The sequence below is a fragment of the Melospiza melodia genome, chromosome 8 (assembly GCF_035770615.1).
Source record: "Melospiza melodia melodia isolate bMelMel2 chromosome 8, bMelMel2.pri, whole genome shotgun sequence".
Classification (NCBI taxonomy): Eukaryota; Metazoa; Chordata; class Aves; order Passeriformes; family Passerellidae; genus Melospiza; species Melospiza melodia.
The window spans coordinates 14,197,831-14,215,875 of NC_086201.1; the positions used below are offsets into that span (position 1 = coordinate 14,197,831).

Genomic DNA, 18,045 nt, shown 5'->3' on the forward strand with positions numbered 1-18,045 from the left:
ATGAAAATACTTTTTAAGCGTTACAGCCTTTGTGCAGTACATTCCATTTTTTAAGCAGTCAAAAAAGCAGCTTGCCAATTTACATCACAATTCATCTCTTTTTGTAGCTCATTCACAGTCTTTAAAATTCATTTTCAATATGTGCCAGTATACAAATCCTATGAATATCAATGCCATGATTTGTTAGATAATACCAAAATATCTCAGCACTTAGTCTATAGACTACTAGTCTTTGCTACAACAAATATTGAATTTCCCACATATGACTTAAAGAACAGTTTCAAATAACTACCATTACTTAAATTCTCTCTGTTTGTTTTGTATCATTCTACTAACGTTCACTTTTCTACACCTGTAGGGTTGGCAAACAAAAAGACAGGAACAAGATCTAGGAAAGACTTAAAACTGAGTCAGTACAAAATGCTTAAAGTGAAATGAAGAAGCAATTAGTATTATATTCAATTGGGAAAATGCCATATTTAAGAAAAGATACAAATTATATTTCATTATGAAAACTGAGGAAAAAGGCCTTTAGCACATCTGCTCATACCTGTGTATTTCCATGTATTACAAGCAGTATCTTGAGACTCTTCATATGTACACTACGGTCAAGTAGTTCAACAGCTTTGTCCAGGTCATCCTGTGTGGTTAATGGAATTACAAGCTACAAAACAAGGGGCAAGGAGAAAAAAAGTCTTAAACAGGACACAAGAAAGAAATTATGAATTCAAGTGCAGAGAAACAAACAGAATGTTTCCTTTCATAACAAACAACTTGAAAATAAACCTTATTAAATGATCCCTTAAGTATTAAAAACTCAACCTTAACTCTTCCTTCAGATTCCTCTACTAAGCAGAACAAGTCTTCACAAGAAGCAACCATTCTGCATATATAGAACTTAAATATCCAGAAGTTTCCCCAAAACAGGTACAAGTGGGTCAATGCCTAAATTAACAAAAGTCTGTAAGATAAATATAAGTCCTACTTCATAGAGTATAAAGCAGATTTTTGTATCTCAAATGTTAGTAATACACTTGTTTAAAGTTTCATCACTAAAAGAATTTCTCCACTGAAAGCCAGCATTTGTTAAGAAGATATGATCCATCTGCAACAACTCTAGTCCTCACTAGAATCCTGCTTGGATCTAATTAACTAGAATTAACTTGGCATACATCTATCTTTAGAACAGAAAATTATGCCATTAACGTGCAGTTGAGATCTGAATTCTGTAACAGTGAAAATGTGGCTTGTGTTTCAGGAGTGTAAATTACAGCTTCGGCTGTAACAAAGTAACAAAGGAAAAACAATACAGATTTTTAAATCTATTCTACTTGTAAACAGCCTCAGTCAATGATGTTTAAATACAGTACTTTCATACAAAAAGAGATGGAATTGAGGGGGAAGATCTTGATAAAATGAAAAGTATGCTTATTTGTTAAATTCCACTTTCAATACTAGTGACACATTATTACCATCACATTTCTGAAAGGTGATGGGATGACTTGCTAACTAGTGCAGAAGGTAAGAAGCAGAAAACCTATGCAAATGCCTAAAAATCTACTGGTGGAAGGACCTGAGGCCAAAGCATTATGAAGGGCCATTTCACCTGACCTTCCTAACATCCAAAAACCTTCTGTTGGAATTCTTCATTTTGAGGATCAGTTTCACAGAAGTGTCTGGTAATGCAATGAGTAACTATCAAAGAGCAATCACTGGCATTTTCTTCTGCAGAGATGCAGGGTACATACAGCAGTTAAACTGAGCTTAACCAAGCAGATGAATAAGCCACTTTGCTGACTCAAGGCAAAAGCCAGATGTAACCCCTAAGAATGGATCCTGCATCTGTAAATACATTTGCTATTAATAATTCTATCCCTACTTCTAAAGGAAAGCCAGAGGTAATATTGATCAGGCAAAGGTGGCTTGACAGTGCTGGCCCTGTTACCAAGAAATCTTTGGCAACCAGACACTTCAGAGGAGCAACAGTTAAGCCCAGTTCTCCAATCTACACATTATCTAAATGCAGCATTCCAGCAATTACCTAACAAGATTAATCCTTAAAGAAAATTATCTACAAGGAAGGATAAGAGCTGTTTCAAGTTTACAAACATGCCAAAGCTCAAAGAAGTAAAGAATTTCCCAAGATCACACAACAGGACTGTGGAAGATCAGGAAGATAATTTTTCCACCCTTCAACAAGTCAGAGACACCATTATGATATAACACTACTCATGAAACATTTCATACATTTCCTGCCTATCCTAATTCAGACAAGACTTACATGTTTGAGAAAACACACATTGGAAATCTGGGGGTTTGTCACAGAACAAAAGAGGTGGTTCCCACTTCTTACAAGTGCAAATTTCAGCCTTAAAATGATCAATGGCCAAGGCAAGAATTTTGAGGACACAGAATATTACCTCATTATTGCTGTAATGTAAATCCATAGTCTGTCCAAAAGCAACTTTAGCTTTAGCTGCAAGATCTTCAAGTTTAACAGGCCTTGGTAATTGCAGGATCCTGAAACACAATTTAAGTTATAAAGAATTTCTGTCCATTACTTATGAAAATCTGGCAACTCATTACTTAAGAACTATCTCAGAACTAAATCTACTACTAAAAAGATTGTAAGAGGCTATACTTTATTTTGTGTCCTCCATATTTTGAGACTTTTAAAAAAGAAAGAAAAGCAGTGAAAAATCTAAAAGGGATAAACAGATACAGAATTAGATTTCATTGTAACTATTTTACTTGCTTAATGCTGGGCAAGCCTCCATTTCTGAGGGAAATTCTTAGAAACTTCTACATTTTTCCACTTTAGAAAGCTACGACAGTGGAGTGCCATAGGCTGACAAGCATAGGCATAGAAAGGAATTACTCCTGCAGTCCCCATTTTTTGGAAATCCGAAAGTCTATCTTACCTGAGGAAGGTAACTAAATGTCACCATCTTTACCATAATGAACTACACACTCAAACTGCCCAGTCCATCACTAACTGTGCTTCAAGTGTGCTCCTGTAAGAATGGTGCAGTTGTAGGTCAACAACTTAAGAGTTTTTTTTTAACTCAATGTCCCATCAAACTCATCAGCCCAAACTGTGTATAACTAACCTTTTACTATAGAAAACCATTTCATTTTTGAGATACAACACCATTAAACAAAAAAGAGCTTTTAATAGGGACTAAGCTATTGAGGTACATTCAATTCACATTGAAAAAAGAAAGAGCACTCAAATTCTGTGAAGTAGCAAAGTTAGCACAGGGTACCTGTCCCTTTCATCAGTAGTTCAGTTAGTATTATGGTGGTTTGGGGAACATTTTTTCTCACTGAAATGAGGCTAAAAACCAGGCCAATTTCAATTAAAAATTATTTTTAAAAAATAAAATCTTAAAAAATACTCTAAAAAAGCAAACAAACCACCCCCCCTAAAACCTAACAAACACCAATTCTCACTGTAGTTAACACTGTGGGCAGCAAGCCTGCAACTCTACCCATCACACTACATACTCTTTTGAACAAAGTGCCACATTCACCACTGAAAGCAAGTCTGGAATCACTTCTCTTTTTCACTTCCTTTCTTAAAAACTAGTGAGAAAGCCATTGCATAATTTTTTTTCCCTGCATGATTTCTTCCCTTGATCACTAGAGTTACATGCCTCGGCAAACTCATGTATTGTAACTCATGCTGAGCAATGAGCCTAGGCTGCCCAGAGCCCCTGGGCAAGCAGGCTGAAGTCACCTGGGACACTTCATCACAGACCTGGGTTAATGAGCATAAAAACCTGGGAAAGGGATCTTTCCATGCACTTACTTTCTGCTTGTATTAATATTGAACTGGTTAACTTAACCCATTGTGAAACTGAAATATGATGAATAGCAAAATGCACCATCTGTGCAGACTGGCAGCATGTAAACATTTTTCTGTTTTTAAATTCATGCTTCCTCTTATTTCACTAGAAATTGTTAGGTAGATGAGACCTCAATTCTCAAAACTTTCAAACAAACATATTCCCTCCAAATTATATAGAGAACTCAATCATTACTGATGCACCTCTACATGCGATGTCCAGAGAGTCACACTAAGGGCTGCCCAGAACTAGTATAGGGTTTATTGAAGCTAATTATTTAAAAAGAATTTAATATTTCTCTTGAGAAACAGCATGCCCAGGATATTACTTCCTTTTTTGTGTAAGTATTTTCAAAGATCTTATTCTATCATAATTTGTCTATCAGTAGAATGAAATTTGATACTTTCAGAGACAGGCAAAATGAATTGTCAACAAACCAGTTCTGGATGGAATTATACATCCAATTCTGTAAAAGCTTTTGAGCACACACCAGAGAAGAGATTATATAGAGACAGATGTTTGTATACTTTAGCAGGTGCATCATCCACCTCTCATAAACAAAATGTAAATAAATTTTAACTGATTAAATGAAAACAATTTGAGTCTAATAAATTTTCCTCTTACAGTTGTCAGACTGGCACCCCTGAAGTAAAATCCAACCTCCTCCTCTGGGTATTACAGTAACAATAAATTATCACACATTCATTACACACACAATGAAGGACAAAAATGAATTTTCTGGTCTACTCAAACTTGAGATCTATTTTGAAGACTTAAGTAATTATACAAGACTACAAACATCTATCTGAAGTGTAACCAAATGAAGGATACTACATTGGACATAGTCACAGTATGATATTTAGGTGTTTGCATAATTAGAAGCCATATTTTAAACATTTTAAACAGTAAATTCTCTCTAAATTGTGTTCATAAAAAATTAAATTTAAGCTCAAACAAAAAATCTTATAGATCTGAAACACTTCAAACTGTTAATCTGATACTTTATGACAGGAGCATAACAAAACCATAAACAAAGAGACAAGACTGTTTCTTTACCTTTTTTCACCTCGATGCTCAAATTTGACTCTAACATCATTCTGTAAGAAAAGAGATAAAGGAACCACTATGAGTTTGGTATTACCTCTTTTGATGAAGTCAATGAACTCCAATAGTCCTACACTAGAACTAAATTCCACATTAATTTTCTGTCCTTTCCAATACATCAAGTATTTTAATAAGCTACATCTGCTGAGGTACATGACAGAGGCTTAAAGAGTTCAAAACCAAAAAATGTTAAAAATAACTTATAGTGTTAAAGTACAAAAACTTATTTGGAAGTGCAATGAATGCTTTTGTAAATAAACACATTATTTTCTATAAATACATGTTAATATTACAACATATTTATGACTTCAAATTTAATGTGGATTAAATTAATGTGGTTACCAAATAATTCTGTATCTTGAATAGGCAGATGGATTTATCTTCCAATAACATGTTTGTGAGTGCACTTTGCAGCTGAGAGTTCCAGGCCTAAGAAACATATCTTATTGCATAAGCATTACCATAGAAACCCAGGCATACAATTAAGCCAGCAGTCATGCAATACAGCTCCCAATAACCATCTCTGTATATACTTGCAGTTTAAAAAAAAAAAAAAACATTGCTTTGCAAAATCATAATTTTAGGAATCAAATTGTATTAGCAACTACTGCAGGAAAAACAATAATGCATTCAACCACAAAGTTTATCTAAGTAACAGTGTTTCATCTTCCAAAAGAACTGATTTTCAAATGATTACTTTCAAAATCCACAAACTGAAACAGTGATAAACATTTCTTCTAACTTTCTAAACACAGATTATACTCAAATTATTTTGGATCATATGTGCATGTTACCACAACATCTAAAGTCACAGCTCAGATGTGAGTTTCAAGACAGTAGCAAAGCACCACTGTGTTACAGACTGAACTCTAACAACTTTTAAGGCACAGAATTAAAATTATGAAGACATGTGGCTTTGACAGTTTAAGAGCCAAATCTACCCAAAAATTTTCATTTTTAAAAGGTTAAATTAACACAAACTGAAGTTTATTGAACTGTAAATTAAGGATCAAATCAAATAAACATACAGTTAACTCAATTTAGGTAGAAGTCTACATCCTCTCCTAATCTGTCCATATAGTAGTTCAAACCTATCAATTAAAAATTTACTACCTGTCTATTTGTGTTCAGTATCTACAGAAAAAACTGCAGCTGAAAAGAACTCTTATTTCCAGCTGCATGAACAAGAAATTGAGGCAAAAGATGCAGTGAAAGACTTTAAGCATATTTCTGCTGCTGTACTGACATTCTTTCTTGGTATGATATAGGTGACATTTGGGTAATCCACTAAACCTACAAAATTATCCCATGGTATTTTAAAATAGTATAGTTCCAATATAATAATAACAACAAATATAAAATCACTTCACATATGGTGTAAATACCTCTATAATCTTTAATTTACTTACTTAAGCACACATCATGATCTGTTCTGAAATGCCACCATTTCATTTTGCTGTTAATATAAGAATATGAACAAAGAAAATGGCAGCACACGTGGGAGACTAATAGCTCATTCTGGTATGCTCACTGGTCTGGCAAGCAAAATAATTACAGAAGTCCCAGCAGGACACTCCATGTTCAGTACATTGGTGAGGATACTGAAGATTACCTGTTTTTTAGGGGAAGATGACTTTGGTTTTCCTGTTTCTTGCTGGGGCAATACAGGACGACTGGCCTTATGAAGCACAGCCAAATCCTGCATGATTGAATTCAAAGCTTGCTGCTCATCTGCTCAGAGAAAAAGACCAGACAAGTGTAAAAGGCTGTTACTTTTGAAGGCATTACTCTCTCATTTCACAATTAGGCAGGCATTAGTCTAAAATCTAAGAGTCAGCACTACACTTCAATACATAAATACCAATTTAAAAAAAATTGTTGCCACATTGTAAACATTTTTATTTTATTTATCATTAACAGTGCTTAAGGAAATAGACAGCTTAATCAGTAACCTCAATTCAATAACAAGTTTAAAAAAACTGAAGTCATAACAAAGATTAAAGTTTAAACAGCTGCAGGCTGTATTAATAAGAGAAAGGGGATGCAGGAGAAAGCCTCGCCTATTTCAATTCAAACAATATCCATAGATGAGACGTTCACTTCCAACTCCTTTCCATAAAATAAAGAATAAAAAGCAAGTTCTTTTGAACTATTTCTCCTCTGTCCTGAACAGGTATGATCATGCCCATGAGAGGCATACACAAACTCCCACATGAACACCTCAACTGCCTGAGCATCTGCGGATAGCCCATGGAGCATTATAAAAATCCAAAACAAAAACATCAACACAACAAAAAACAATAAACAAACCACAAATAAAACACCACAGAACTTTTCCAGGACTGAAAATACAGAGGACTTTATGGCTTAAAGGAAGAATTCACATGGAGAATCAGAAGCTTTGAACCCAGGGGATAATTTAGGGGCAGGAATGCTACATAAATGAGGCTTCAAGTTGACAAAAAAATCCTAAATCCTGACAATCTGCTGCAGCTGTGATGTCCTGATGTCATGACAGACAAAATCTGCCCCAGAATTGGGATGTTCCTTTAGACAGGAAAGTGCTTCGGAGCTCAAAAGTCTGTATATCCATCACTTAGAGTAATTTATTTCTAATATTTTATATTAATTCCTTGCTACAGCAATAGCAGTGCACTCAGCACGTATCTAGAACACTGAACAAAATTTATCTCCAGAGCTGTTGACTGTGTGCCTTCATGGTCCTTCACAATGGATATGCTTTTGAAGAATTCATTGCTAAATGCTATGATTTACAAAGAATACATTTACAACTGGATTTCTCAAATATGGACCTGAGAAAAGCTCAGCATTAAAAGCAGCAAGCAAGCATCCCAAATATTCAGCAACAACGAGAATTCCTTCATTCTATTAAAATATAATCAAATATATTTATCATATAAAGAAATTTAAGTGCTCTAATTTAAAAGATTCCTTATAGAATGGAAGGCTGGTCTGAAAATGAGTAACTTTGATCATCACTCATGCTGTCATTATTCATAACTCTACTAAGATATGCAAATCTACAACAGCAAGTTTTACCAGCAATATTTAATAGCAAAACTAAAGGTGTTCTTGCAGCTCAGCTATTGATTTCTCACACTAAAGCACACTTCAAAATTTGCCACAATTAAAACAGCTGAACTATTTTATTGTGTTATGGCCTATTCCAGTGCTCAGCAATGCAAAAGAGAAAATAATGCTCTAGCAGTTCGTTGGAGTTTCCAGTGGTTACTGGATTGGATATTTTATACAAAGGAAACCCAAGTACTGTGGCAAAGCATCTAAAGTTACTAAATATCCAGTATGACTCAACAATCATTTCTCACACAAAATGTCAGAAATCTGAAGAGTGCTGTATTCCTAGATTGAGCAACTTTTATTATTAAGCATAAGGTTAGGAAAAATTGACAAAACATTAGTAGATAAACAAAGGCAATATGAAAATGCATGTGGTGTGGTTGGTATGTTGGGATTTTCTGGAGAGGGAGCACCAAGAAATTATTACAATAACAACATGGTGAACTCACTAAAAACATACAGCTTGAAAAATTGACATACAATTTAAAGTAATACAAATGTGCCACATAAGTAGAACAAGTCAAACCATCTGCACAGAGGTGGCTTGGCAGTGTCATGACACAAGGGAGTAAGATAAAACTCTTATATGTAGATTTTATGTTTTGAGTTTGATTCTAACACCCATCACCACTAAGAGCACACTAAGTATTGCTCAGTACTCTAATACCATGAATGTAAATTTCCTAAATTTGAATCTGTAAGTACAGCTGAAGACAAACACCTTTTATTTCACATACAAGAACTGTGAACATGGAGCTGAATCTGATGTGTTTATGACTTTTTGTTTTGTTTGCCCTCAGCACTGCGGTTTTATAATAAAAAAAAATGAGGGAAAAGTACTACATTATAAGGAAGGGGAAAAACCAAACAAACAAACAAAAAAAACCCAAAAAACCACAAAAGGAATATTTTCAACACTAGTGAAGCTGCTGAACATTCACTTTCATATATAGACGTTACATTATGTTAAACAGACCAAGCATATTTTCCAGGAATCGTAGTAAATTGTGTAAGTTACACAGAACACTTACCCATTATGGCAGTGAGTCTGAAAACTCAAACTTCAGAGAAATGGTTGCTTCATTAGCATTATTTTATTTCCTAAAAAGCAAAACCAAAACCCCACAATTACTAAAGTTGTCAAAGCCATACAAAATGGTCAACTTTTCATTGTTTATAGGCAGTTTTTCTAAGATTCTACATAGCAAACTCACAGATAAACTACAAATAAGCTTGCATAAGACACATATTATATGTGGAGAAAACAGCTTTTGCATCCCCAAGAGTCCAAAAAAGCAGAACATATATTAAATGATTTCCTATGCTGTGTTTTTTGTATCAGCAGTTGCCCTGGAGAATCTTCCAAAAAATTATTCACTTAAAGTGCTTATTAAACATCTTTTAAATTCTGTATTTGATCAAACTGTCTTAAAATGAGAGCTAATGTAATTTTCATTAAAATGTCTGTTTTAATTAGCTGTCAATACATTAAACATAACAATATATTCCATGATTTTAGATGAACCACTTCTGTAATACTTCTTTGTAAGCGTTTCAAAGAAATACAGTAGTTCTGTGAGGCATTTTAAATCTTCTACCACACCTGAAGACAACAAAACCAACTTATATCTCCAAACAAAAACACCCCAGATGTTCTTCCTCAAGCTAGCTGAAAAAAACCAAACTTGGAAGCTGAAGATATTTGAGCTTAAGGGCTCACATAAGGCTAAGAAAAAAACACTTCCTTCAAATTCCTCCAGCTACAACAATTCATTCTTTAGCCTTGATTTGTGATATGTCTCATTAGAACATAAGCTAATAAGTAAGCATCCATTTATTTCCCCATCACTTCTTTATTACTTAAAGAAAAAAAAAAAAAACTTAAGAAAATTAAATTTCTCTGAATAGCTTGTTTCTTATTTTATCGCCCCTTTTAACCAAAATTCTCAGTTCAAATATGAAGTATATTCAGTCACCTTAACAACCTTTGTGTTAGCATTTAATGTTACTTTAAAAATAAGCTAACAACATTAAAATTTCAATTAGAAACATGACTCAGACCCAATTTTATTAAGACCTCTATGAATTCGCCTTGTGAAATGGAAAAAGACTTCTGTTTTTAACTGATCATTTTCACAATGATTATAACAACAGGGTGGTTGTGGAGAGTGACTAAAAATAAGATAACAAAATTCAACATTTTTCAAACAAGTCTATATAAATTCAGTAAAAAGGTAAAAAGCATACCCTAATCCCTAGCTGCAAAACAGCACAAGCATAGCACACACACAAGAGTAGATTACAATCCAAGACAAAATAAAAAAAGGAAGCAAAAACAAAAAATTGAAACTCAGAGAAAGACTCAGGAGAAGCAAAGGCTGCAAACACAAAGAGCAGATGCAAAGGTAGAATAAAATTATGTCAAGGTCTTGCAGAGAGACACAAGCAGCCTGAATTTGAATGTAATTAAAGAAGGGATGACAGAGTGAATTTCAAAAAGGTGTTTGCTACACTCTTATCACATCATCAAAGAAGAATATCCTAGCAACAGCATTGTGTATCTAAGGGTGGAGAGATGTTGATTCATATTCATGATTCACTTCCCACCAGCCACCTTCCAAAGTCTGGAAGTCTTTCAAAATCTGAGAAAGCTAAAAACAATTTCCAAGAATCACCTGGATATTTTCTTTCCTCGGTGGCCTTGTCAATGCAAATGAAACAAAGCCTGAGGACAAGTAAGCCGTGCTGATGATGCAGCTGTTTCAGACACGCTGAGCTAATTGCCCATTCTCACACACTTCTATAATAACCAGACACAGTTCCTCCAGTTACTAAATCAAGAAGAAAAAAACCCAGTGAAGCAAGCAATCTAGTTTAGCCTGTTTTAGTAAGGAATTCAGACTTACACAGCAAGACTTTACCTACATAGAAAGGTGCTTTACACTTTCAGAGTCCAAACCTGTTGCAATAGTGGGGCAAGAATCTCAAGGATATCAATTCCCTCCACCAAAATAAATGAGTGCAAAGATAAATGTTTTCCAACCCTTACAGCAAAGCCAAATGACATAATGTGAACTCAAGATACGAAAGATGCACTGTGATTATTTCAATCACAGCTAAAGATTAAATCTGACTTACACTGTATTAGACACAAGCAAGTTAAACCAAGACAATACAAAACCAGTATCTGCTTGCACTGCTATTCAGAGAGACATCTGCCTATAACACATGAAGCAAAAAGAGCCAAGTAAAAATGAAGAGTGAGCATTCACAGGTGATTTTTCAGACTGTAGAATGGACAACCAGAATATCAAGTAAGACTATAAAATTTTATTTCATAGCAAGAAGAATGAGCCAGATAAAATGGTTTTACTCTAAAAATGTTATTCTTAAACAATCAAATGCTTGGTCTCACACAACCAACATCCTATAAATCACAGCAAGCAAGGCTGACAAAACCTCAAGTGATCACCTAGTCAAATACACCGACTTAACCTTTCACCAAAATAATGTGCAGCACTGCTTGTGAAGGTTTTTATTTAAAAAAAATAAACACAGTATCTGTGAACAAGACAAAGAGTAATACCTAAATCTGAATTTCTGTAGCATTTTTCATAACTCAAAGCAACTGCTGGCATAAATAACAAGAATGACACTACATGGGGTGGTGAGCATAGAAGTCAGTATTGTTACAAGATATCAGAAGGTAACTCCACAGAAATGAACATAAAGAAGAGGATTGTATATGAACATACACACAAATGAACGCTGGACAAAAAGCCAGCCTTTTCAAAGAATATAAAAGCAGCAGCAGTAGCACAAAATCACAAATGACAGAAAAAAAGAAGAACAGTAATGAGAAAAAGCTGAACAGTAACAGATCAGATGTGAGATCAGCTTTAGAAAAACTTGGATCTTTAACATATTGTAATAATACATTAAAAACACATTCACAGGGAAAGCAGATAAGGAGGAAAAAGATTAAACGAATCCAAATCAAAAGCCAATGATACATTGCTAAATTAAAGTAACATTTGGAAAACAAAACCATAATAATAAATTATGTAAAACATAGCAAATGCCTTGATTTCAAGGTTTACTGCCAAGTAAAATATGTCTTCTTGAAATAATTACAGATTAGTTAACAGAACTACCTGCAGCAATCACCCTACTTAGGTTTTTTCAGCATATTTGGCTAAATATCACATACTTATTTGCTTTAAAACGTCAATTAATTAACAGGAAACCCAGCTGATGGACTAAAATAAAAGAAATCCATATTCCTACTTAGCAGAAAACTCCAACGAACATGATTCCCACTGCAGGCCCCTGGAGACCAACAATGATCAGGCAGGCACAATGAAATAGAAAAGTTAAGGTTTAAGGAAATTACCTAAATCATGTCTGAAAACAGTTGCAGTCCAGCAAAATGTATTTAAATACCATTAAGTGTTTTGAATACATATAATAATTTACTGTGGTTACTCCCCATTTATTATTAATTAAAAATAATACTAAACACTTTAAAACTGAGATGAACTGCATTTATGATACTAAAATTCACAGGACTGCTTTCTGAACTTCTGCACTCCCTGCAACCAGGAGAGCACCACCCACAATTAGAAGCTGTATTCCATGCAAGTCTAAATACTGTGGTTTATTACATTTACTCAGCAATGTTTTTGCATTGAATGCATTTTGACATAAAGACAATCATTTAGGCAATTGGAAAAATGGTTGCAGCCACAAGACTGGACAGTCTTACCAAGAAACAATTGAGAAGAATTATTAAATCACAATGTAATTACCTAACACAGGTGCAATACACATTAAAGTGGCATAGTGAAATCCTTGTGTGTATAAAAATGCAGCGAATGCAGAAGCCATCTTGCTTCTGCACACAACCTGCAGGCACAGTGCTCTGTGCACACTGCACGTGTGGGATGGCTGAAGCATCACAATCTCTGTGGCTGGCACAGAGCTATCAGGTGTCTCTACAATCAGCAGACTTGTGATTTCTTACACTGAAGATTTTAAAAATCTTCCTGGCAAGCAAAAGAAAAGTGAGTTAATGTCTCACTGAGCCCACAGGAGCATGCAGACTTACCTCATCTATACAGATTCAGACATGATTTGGTATCTATTTTATGAAAAGAATGGTTACTAGCTGTACTCCTTTTTGAGTTCAATTTAATACACAAACAAAAAAAAAAGTAACAAAAATCTCCAAACCAATAAAACATACCAGAAGACTTGCATAAAAATCAGTATCTATGGATGGTGCCCTCCCAGTTCCAGGAAGAATAAAACCTCAAAAATCAGTGCTGTCAGTTCAGGCACCTTAAATGCAGCTCTCACTCAAATTACCTAGGGAATCAGATTTCAGAATTAACTGAAGGATCCAATGTGCCCAGTGACAATAGCAAAATTTCATTCATAGCTCCTGCTGTTCAATAAACTGTAATTTGACAGAGTAATGTAACATTTATCAGCTTGATGAACTATGATGTTGACTTGAAAAACTTACAATGTGCTGGAAGGTTTGAGAACGTAAGGACAGAGTTTTTAAAGACTGTTCTCATAAAAAATGGAAAGGAGCAGTTCAAGATGAGTTTATACCGAAATTAGGCTTTTGAGATAAATATCTTAACACTTACAGCAATATTCACAAAGAATAACCAGAGTCTACGAAAGCTAATCTCTCTACACTTCCTTTACAGTTGACAGGGAGAGATAAGCATATTTAGAGAGTTTCAAGACACTCAAATGCAAGTTTCCTGCTTTGAATGAACCTCTTCTTTCCAAGTAGTATCAAGAGCCTCTATTAGCTAACCTTTCCTAGGCCTATTCCATTTCAAGTACACCAAAAAGATAAGACTGTAATTGGCCTCAAACAGGAAAACATCTACTTTCCTCAACAAGATCTCTTTTCTCACCTAATTCGAGTTTTACAGAACTTCTCTATTTCCTGTATCTGTCATTGCCTGGGCAGCAGCCAAAGCATTTGACAGCTCATTCCTCAACCTAACTGAACAATTACTTTGCTGATACATCAAGCAAATCTTCCTTGAAAGTGATGATGCTTTCTTAAGATCTGTTCATGATTTTTAAACTTAAAAATGTTAAATTGAGGAAGGGTCACAGCAGCTGAAACTTGCAGACAGGCACCACAGCGACACCTTGCAAAATATAAATATGTTAGTGCTGCCAATTTTGCAACAGAACATACTGGCTGCAAATTGACAGCTCATTCTCTTCTCTTATCCAGGACCAGACTTTCTCACAAAGATGTGTCAAAAAGCAACAGGCACAGTTCACTGGGCTACACATAACTGCATCACTGCCACCAGAGCACTCTGACATCTTGGAAATTTATCACAACCACCATGGCGGAAAGCCCCAGCACCACAACACAAACATTCCTTACCATTAGCTGGGCTGTTCACATCATAAAATCATAGTTGTATTACTGTATTAAGGCTAACTCAATATATTAAGATAACATCGGAGTGTCGACAAACACACACACAATAAAACACTTCTGTGATGCTTGTAACTTTATCCTAATTTACTATCTTACATTAACTGAGTAGCTGCATAGAAGGTGTCTCAAAAAAATAGGTGTATGAAATTTTTAGACTCTAGAATGCCATGAAACATGCACTACAGTGAGTGAATATTACGTAGATTTAGGTGCTTCTGTGTCTCCTTCCAAAAATCTCAAGTGGTGCTCTTGGTTCAGGCACTTATCACTGCCATTTGGAGCCCTTATGCTGAAGCTGTCATGAAGGGCACCAATATTTGTTTTTCTTCAAACTTTAGACTAACAAGTCAAAATCCCTGTAAAGAAGGGGTAAAGGTGTTACAAGGAAAACCATCCCTCACTACAAATGTAACTGCTTTTGCTCTATCCAAGGTCCTACAGGAAGACAACTGTTTGGAGGGGGTTTTGTCTTGAGTATTAACAGCACACACCCTTAAAGAATACAGGTTAGCTCTCATCCTTGTGACAGCATTCAAGATCACCAGTTCAGCCAAAGAACTAAATGTACACAGTACAAACGTAATCCTACCAGCACTGATGATTCCTGCAACCATCACTACTCTAAGAATGGAAAGACCATGCTACAACCAGCAACAAATAAATGGATTTTAAGAGTAATCCCTCACTAAAAGAATAAACCTATCACACACCACTTGTATCAGCAATATTCTATGAGCAAAAATAAAGTACATTAGAAAAAAATGCAGTCTTCCAGCAGTTACTGAATATTGCAAACAACTTAATGTACAAGAGCGATTGCACATAAATCTTCAGTCAGATATGGCCTTTGAGGACATACAGAAAAAAGCACCTCCTTAAACTCCAGTAACTAGTTCTATCCTTTTCACTTAACCTTCCACTTTTGTGACTGTGATGGGTTGAAATACAAACATTTTGGGAAATAAGCCAGACAAATAACCCCACTCTCCATTTCTACACCTAGTCTTAATACCTACCTTCAGGTACTGAAACTGCAAAGCTTTGTTTTTCTTCAGTCTAACAGTCATATTTGGAGGACAGAATGGAGGACAGAATTCTCCATTCAGAGCAAAACTCAACTATTTCAAATTTGCAGCAGTTGAGAGTTTAAATCATGGCTCCAAATCACATCACCATTTCAAATCAAGTACCAAAAAAAATTAACACAAGGATAGATATGAGCCTTTTTGATCAATATGATCCACCTGGCATTTTGCTGTGACGCCAGGAAGAACAGAATTTAAGTCTCCAAGGACATTTCTGCGTCTCCAGCATGAAGACAGCTCAGTCTCAATTACTCTCCGTCTTCAAATTTTTCAAGACATAAAGGAGAAATTGCCCTCAGTGAACAGCCTTTGTTATACACTTACTCATTCCTCAAAGCACAGTTGTTCCTCAAAGCACAGTTGTTCCTGCTCACTACTCAAGGCAGTGATACATTGAGGAAATCCAGAGTACAGTAATACAACTATGATTTTTCTCATCTTCTGCCGCCTTGCTGAAATGTTTTCCCACTCCAGTGACGCACCAGCACCTGGAGCTTCTGCCTAAAATGCATTTCCTGGCTCATACTCAATTCTTCCTCATTAAGTACCCCACGTGCTCTTCTCATCGTAATTCAAATTAGCTTTGTACATTCAATCAGACTGTTCCTTCATTTTTTTCTATCCTCACAACAACTATAAAATGCAAAAACCCCCTCATAATATGCTAGCATGGAATATTTAAGTAGATAAGACATTGATGAGCCATACAGATTTTCAACACAGCATAAAAAAACCACCCCTGAATCCATCTCCAATTCAAGAATAAAACATACAACAACAAACAGCAATGAATTGAACCAGGGCGCCCCAGGTACAGACAGACTCAGACCCCTCACACTTGGAACTGTACAGAGAGCTCAGTGACACCACCAAGAAGACAGGTAAGTGAGCAATGATTATACACTAATGGAAACTGTAAAAACCATGTGCACATGCACAGCTAACACATCGTATGCAAAATCCAAACATTCTTTTACATGACTCTGCAGCATTTTTGTAGCAAGCAGGTGTCACTGCACAGGTCTAAATGGACAAATTTATAAGTTTTTACCCACATGCAGTCGGCACTGTGTTTTAAACTGGATGAATCACAGAGGCTAAAACACTAAGAGTGCTAAGTGGTCAAGTGCACAAACTCCTCATCACTTTCCACTTTGATCTTTAGCTCCCTGTGAATCAAAAAAAAAATCATAACTCAACCCAAACCCTCATAATAACACTTAAACCAAAATGTAAAAATAGAAACCTAGGTTTGCCAAAACACTCCAGAGTGAAATGCAAAGACACAAAGACAACATATTATCATAAGGTTTCCTTCTCGCCCCTGCACCAGCACAGCCCTTAGCAGTGGGTACCAAATGATGAGGACTACGATGCTTCATTATTGTACTTTTCCCTCAAGTGATAAAAATGTAAAAACCTTCATAAATAGAGCTAATAAGGAAAACTAACTACAGTTCTAAAGAAAGGATTACTATGCCTGTGCCCACTTCTATCTGCTTTAAGAAAACTGTTCCACTGCTAAGGTTGCATTTGTGTCAAGAAAGCAGTGCTGCTTGTCTACACTAACTGCTGCTGTCCAGCTGAGCCTTAATTACAGCAGGAGATCTGGAGCCAACAGATGATCCAGCTGAAAAGATTTTACATTTTAATTAATAATCAGCCTATCTAACTGGCTTCACATTTCTACAGAATCAATGCCAGCACAAAGAATAGAGCAAGAACTCAGGCTGGAGTCAACCCTCTTGGCCACTGCACAGATCTGGATCTTTTAAAAAGGACGACACGCATAATGCAGGGATTTCAAGAAGTTACACAATATTAAGTGTGACATATAACAAACTACAAATAACGGACATATGCATAATTGTGATAGAGCAGGGAGGAGCCGATATGGCTCTCCAAAAAGAGATCTTCACTTTTAGATCTTTGAGCACTCTGTGTACATGTATGAAGAACTGATCTCACTCAGTATCATGGTCTACTTGGATTTATGGTGCTGGAGAAGTCTTGCCAAAGCCCCTCTTGCAGTCACAGCATGAGAACGAAGATCTACCCTTGCATGAATAAATGGTTAAAATATAGAAGACAAAGGACAGACAGTTGTTTTCACAAGGAAGGAGGATACCAGCAGGCCTCCACAACTGTATGTGTTGTTCAATATATTCTAGAATACCCAAGAAACAGGAGCTTTCTGAAACTCCTATTGTTTGGGAGAGCAAGGAGAGGACTGACAACAGTAGAGGTGGTGGTCTTTATCAGAGAGAGGACTGAGCAATAAGCAGTAATTACCAGCACTGGTGAATGAAAGTCCAAGTTGAGTGGAAGGGAAGAAGGAAAGCAATGGTTCCAACTCTGTACATGAGAAACCAATGGGCTCTGCACTGAATACTGCCAGCACTCAGGAATAAAGCCACTGTTAGGA

The 18,045-nt window shown here is 35.7% G+C and overlaps 1 protein-coding gene across 2 annotated transcripts in view; it reads right to left on the bottom strand.

Annotated features, from left to right (window-relative positions):
• MAP3K2 (mitogen-activated protein kinase kinase kinase 2) overlaps positions 1–18,045 on the bottom strand; it is a 46,554-nt gene that overhangs the window by 22,216 nt on the left and 6,293 nt on the right. For both annotated transcript variants that reach the window (XM_063161848.1, XM_063161847.1), the window contains exons 2-6: positions 9,083–9,152; positions 6,565–6,683; positions 4,905–4,945; positions 2,421–2,520; positions 551–664 (exon numbers count right to left, since the gene is read on the bottom strand). In XM_063161848.1, coding sequence (XP_063017918.1) covers positions 551–664; positions 2,421–2,520; positions 4,905–4,945; positions 6,565–6,683; positions 9,083–9,086 — 378 coding nt within the window. In that variant the 5' untranslated portion in view covers positions 9,087–9,152. The remainder of the gene's footprint in view (positions 1–550; positions 665–2,420; positions 2,521–4,904; positions 4,946–6,564; positions 6,684–9,082; positions 9,153–18,045) is intronic.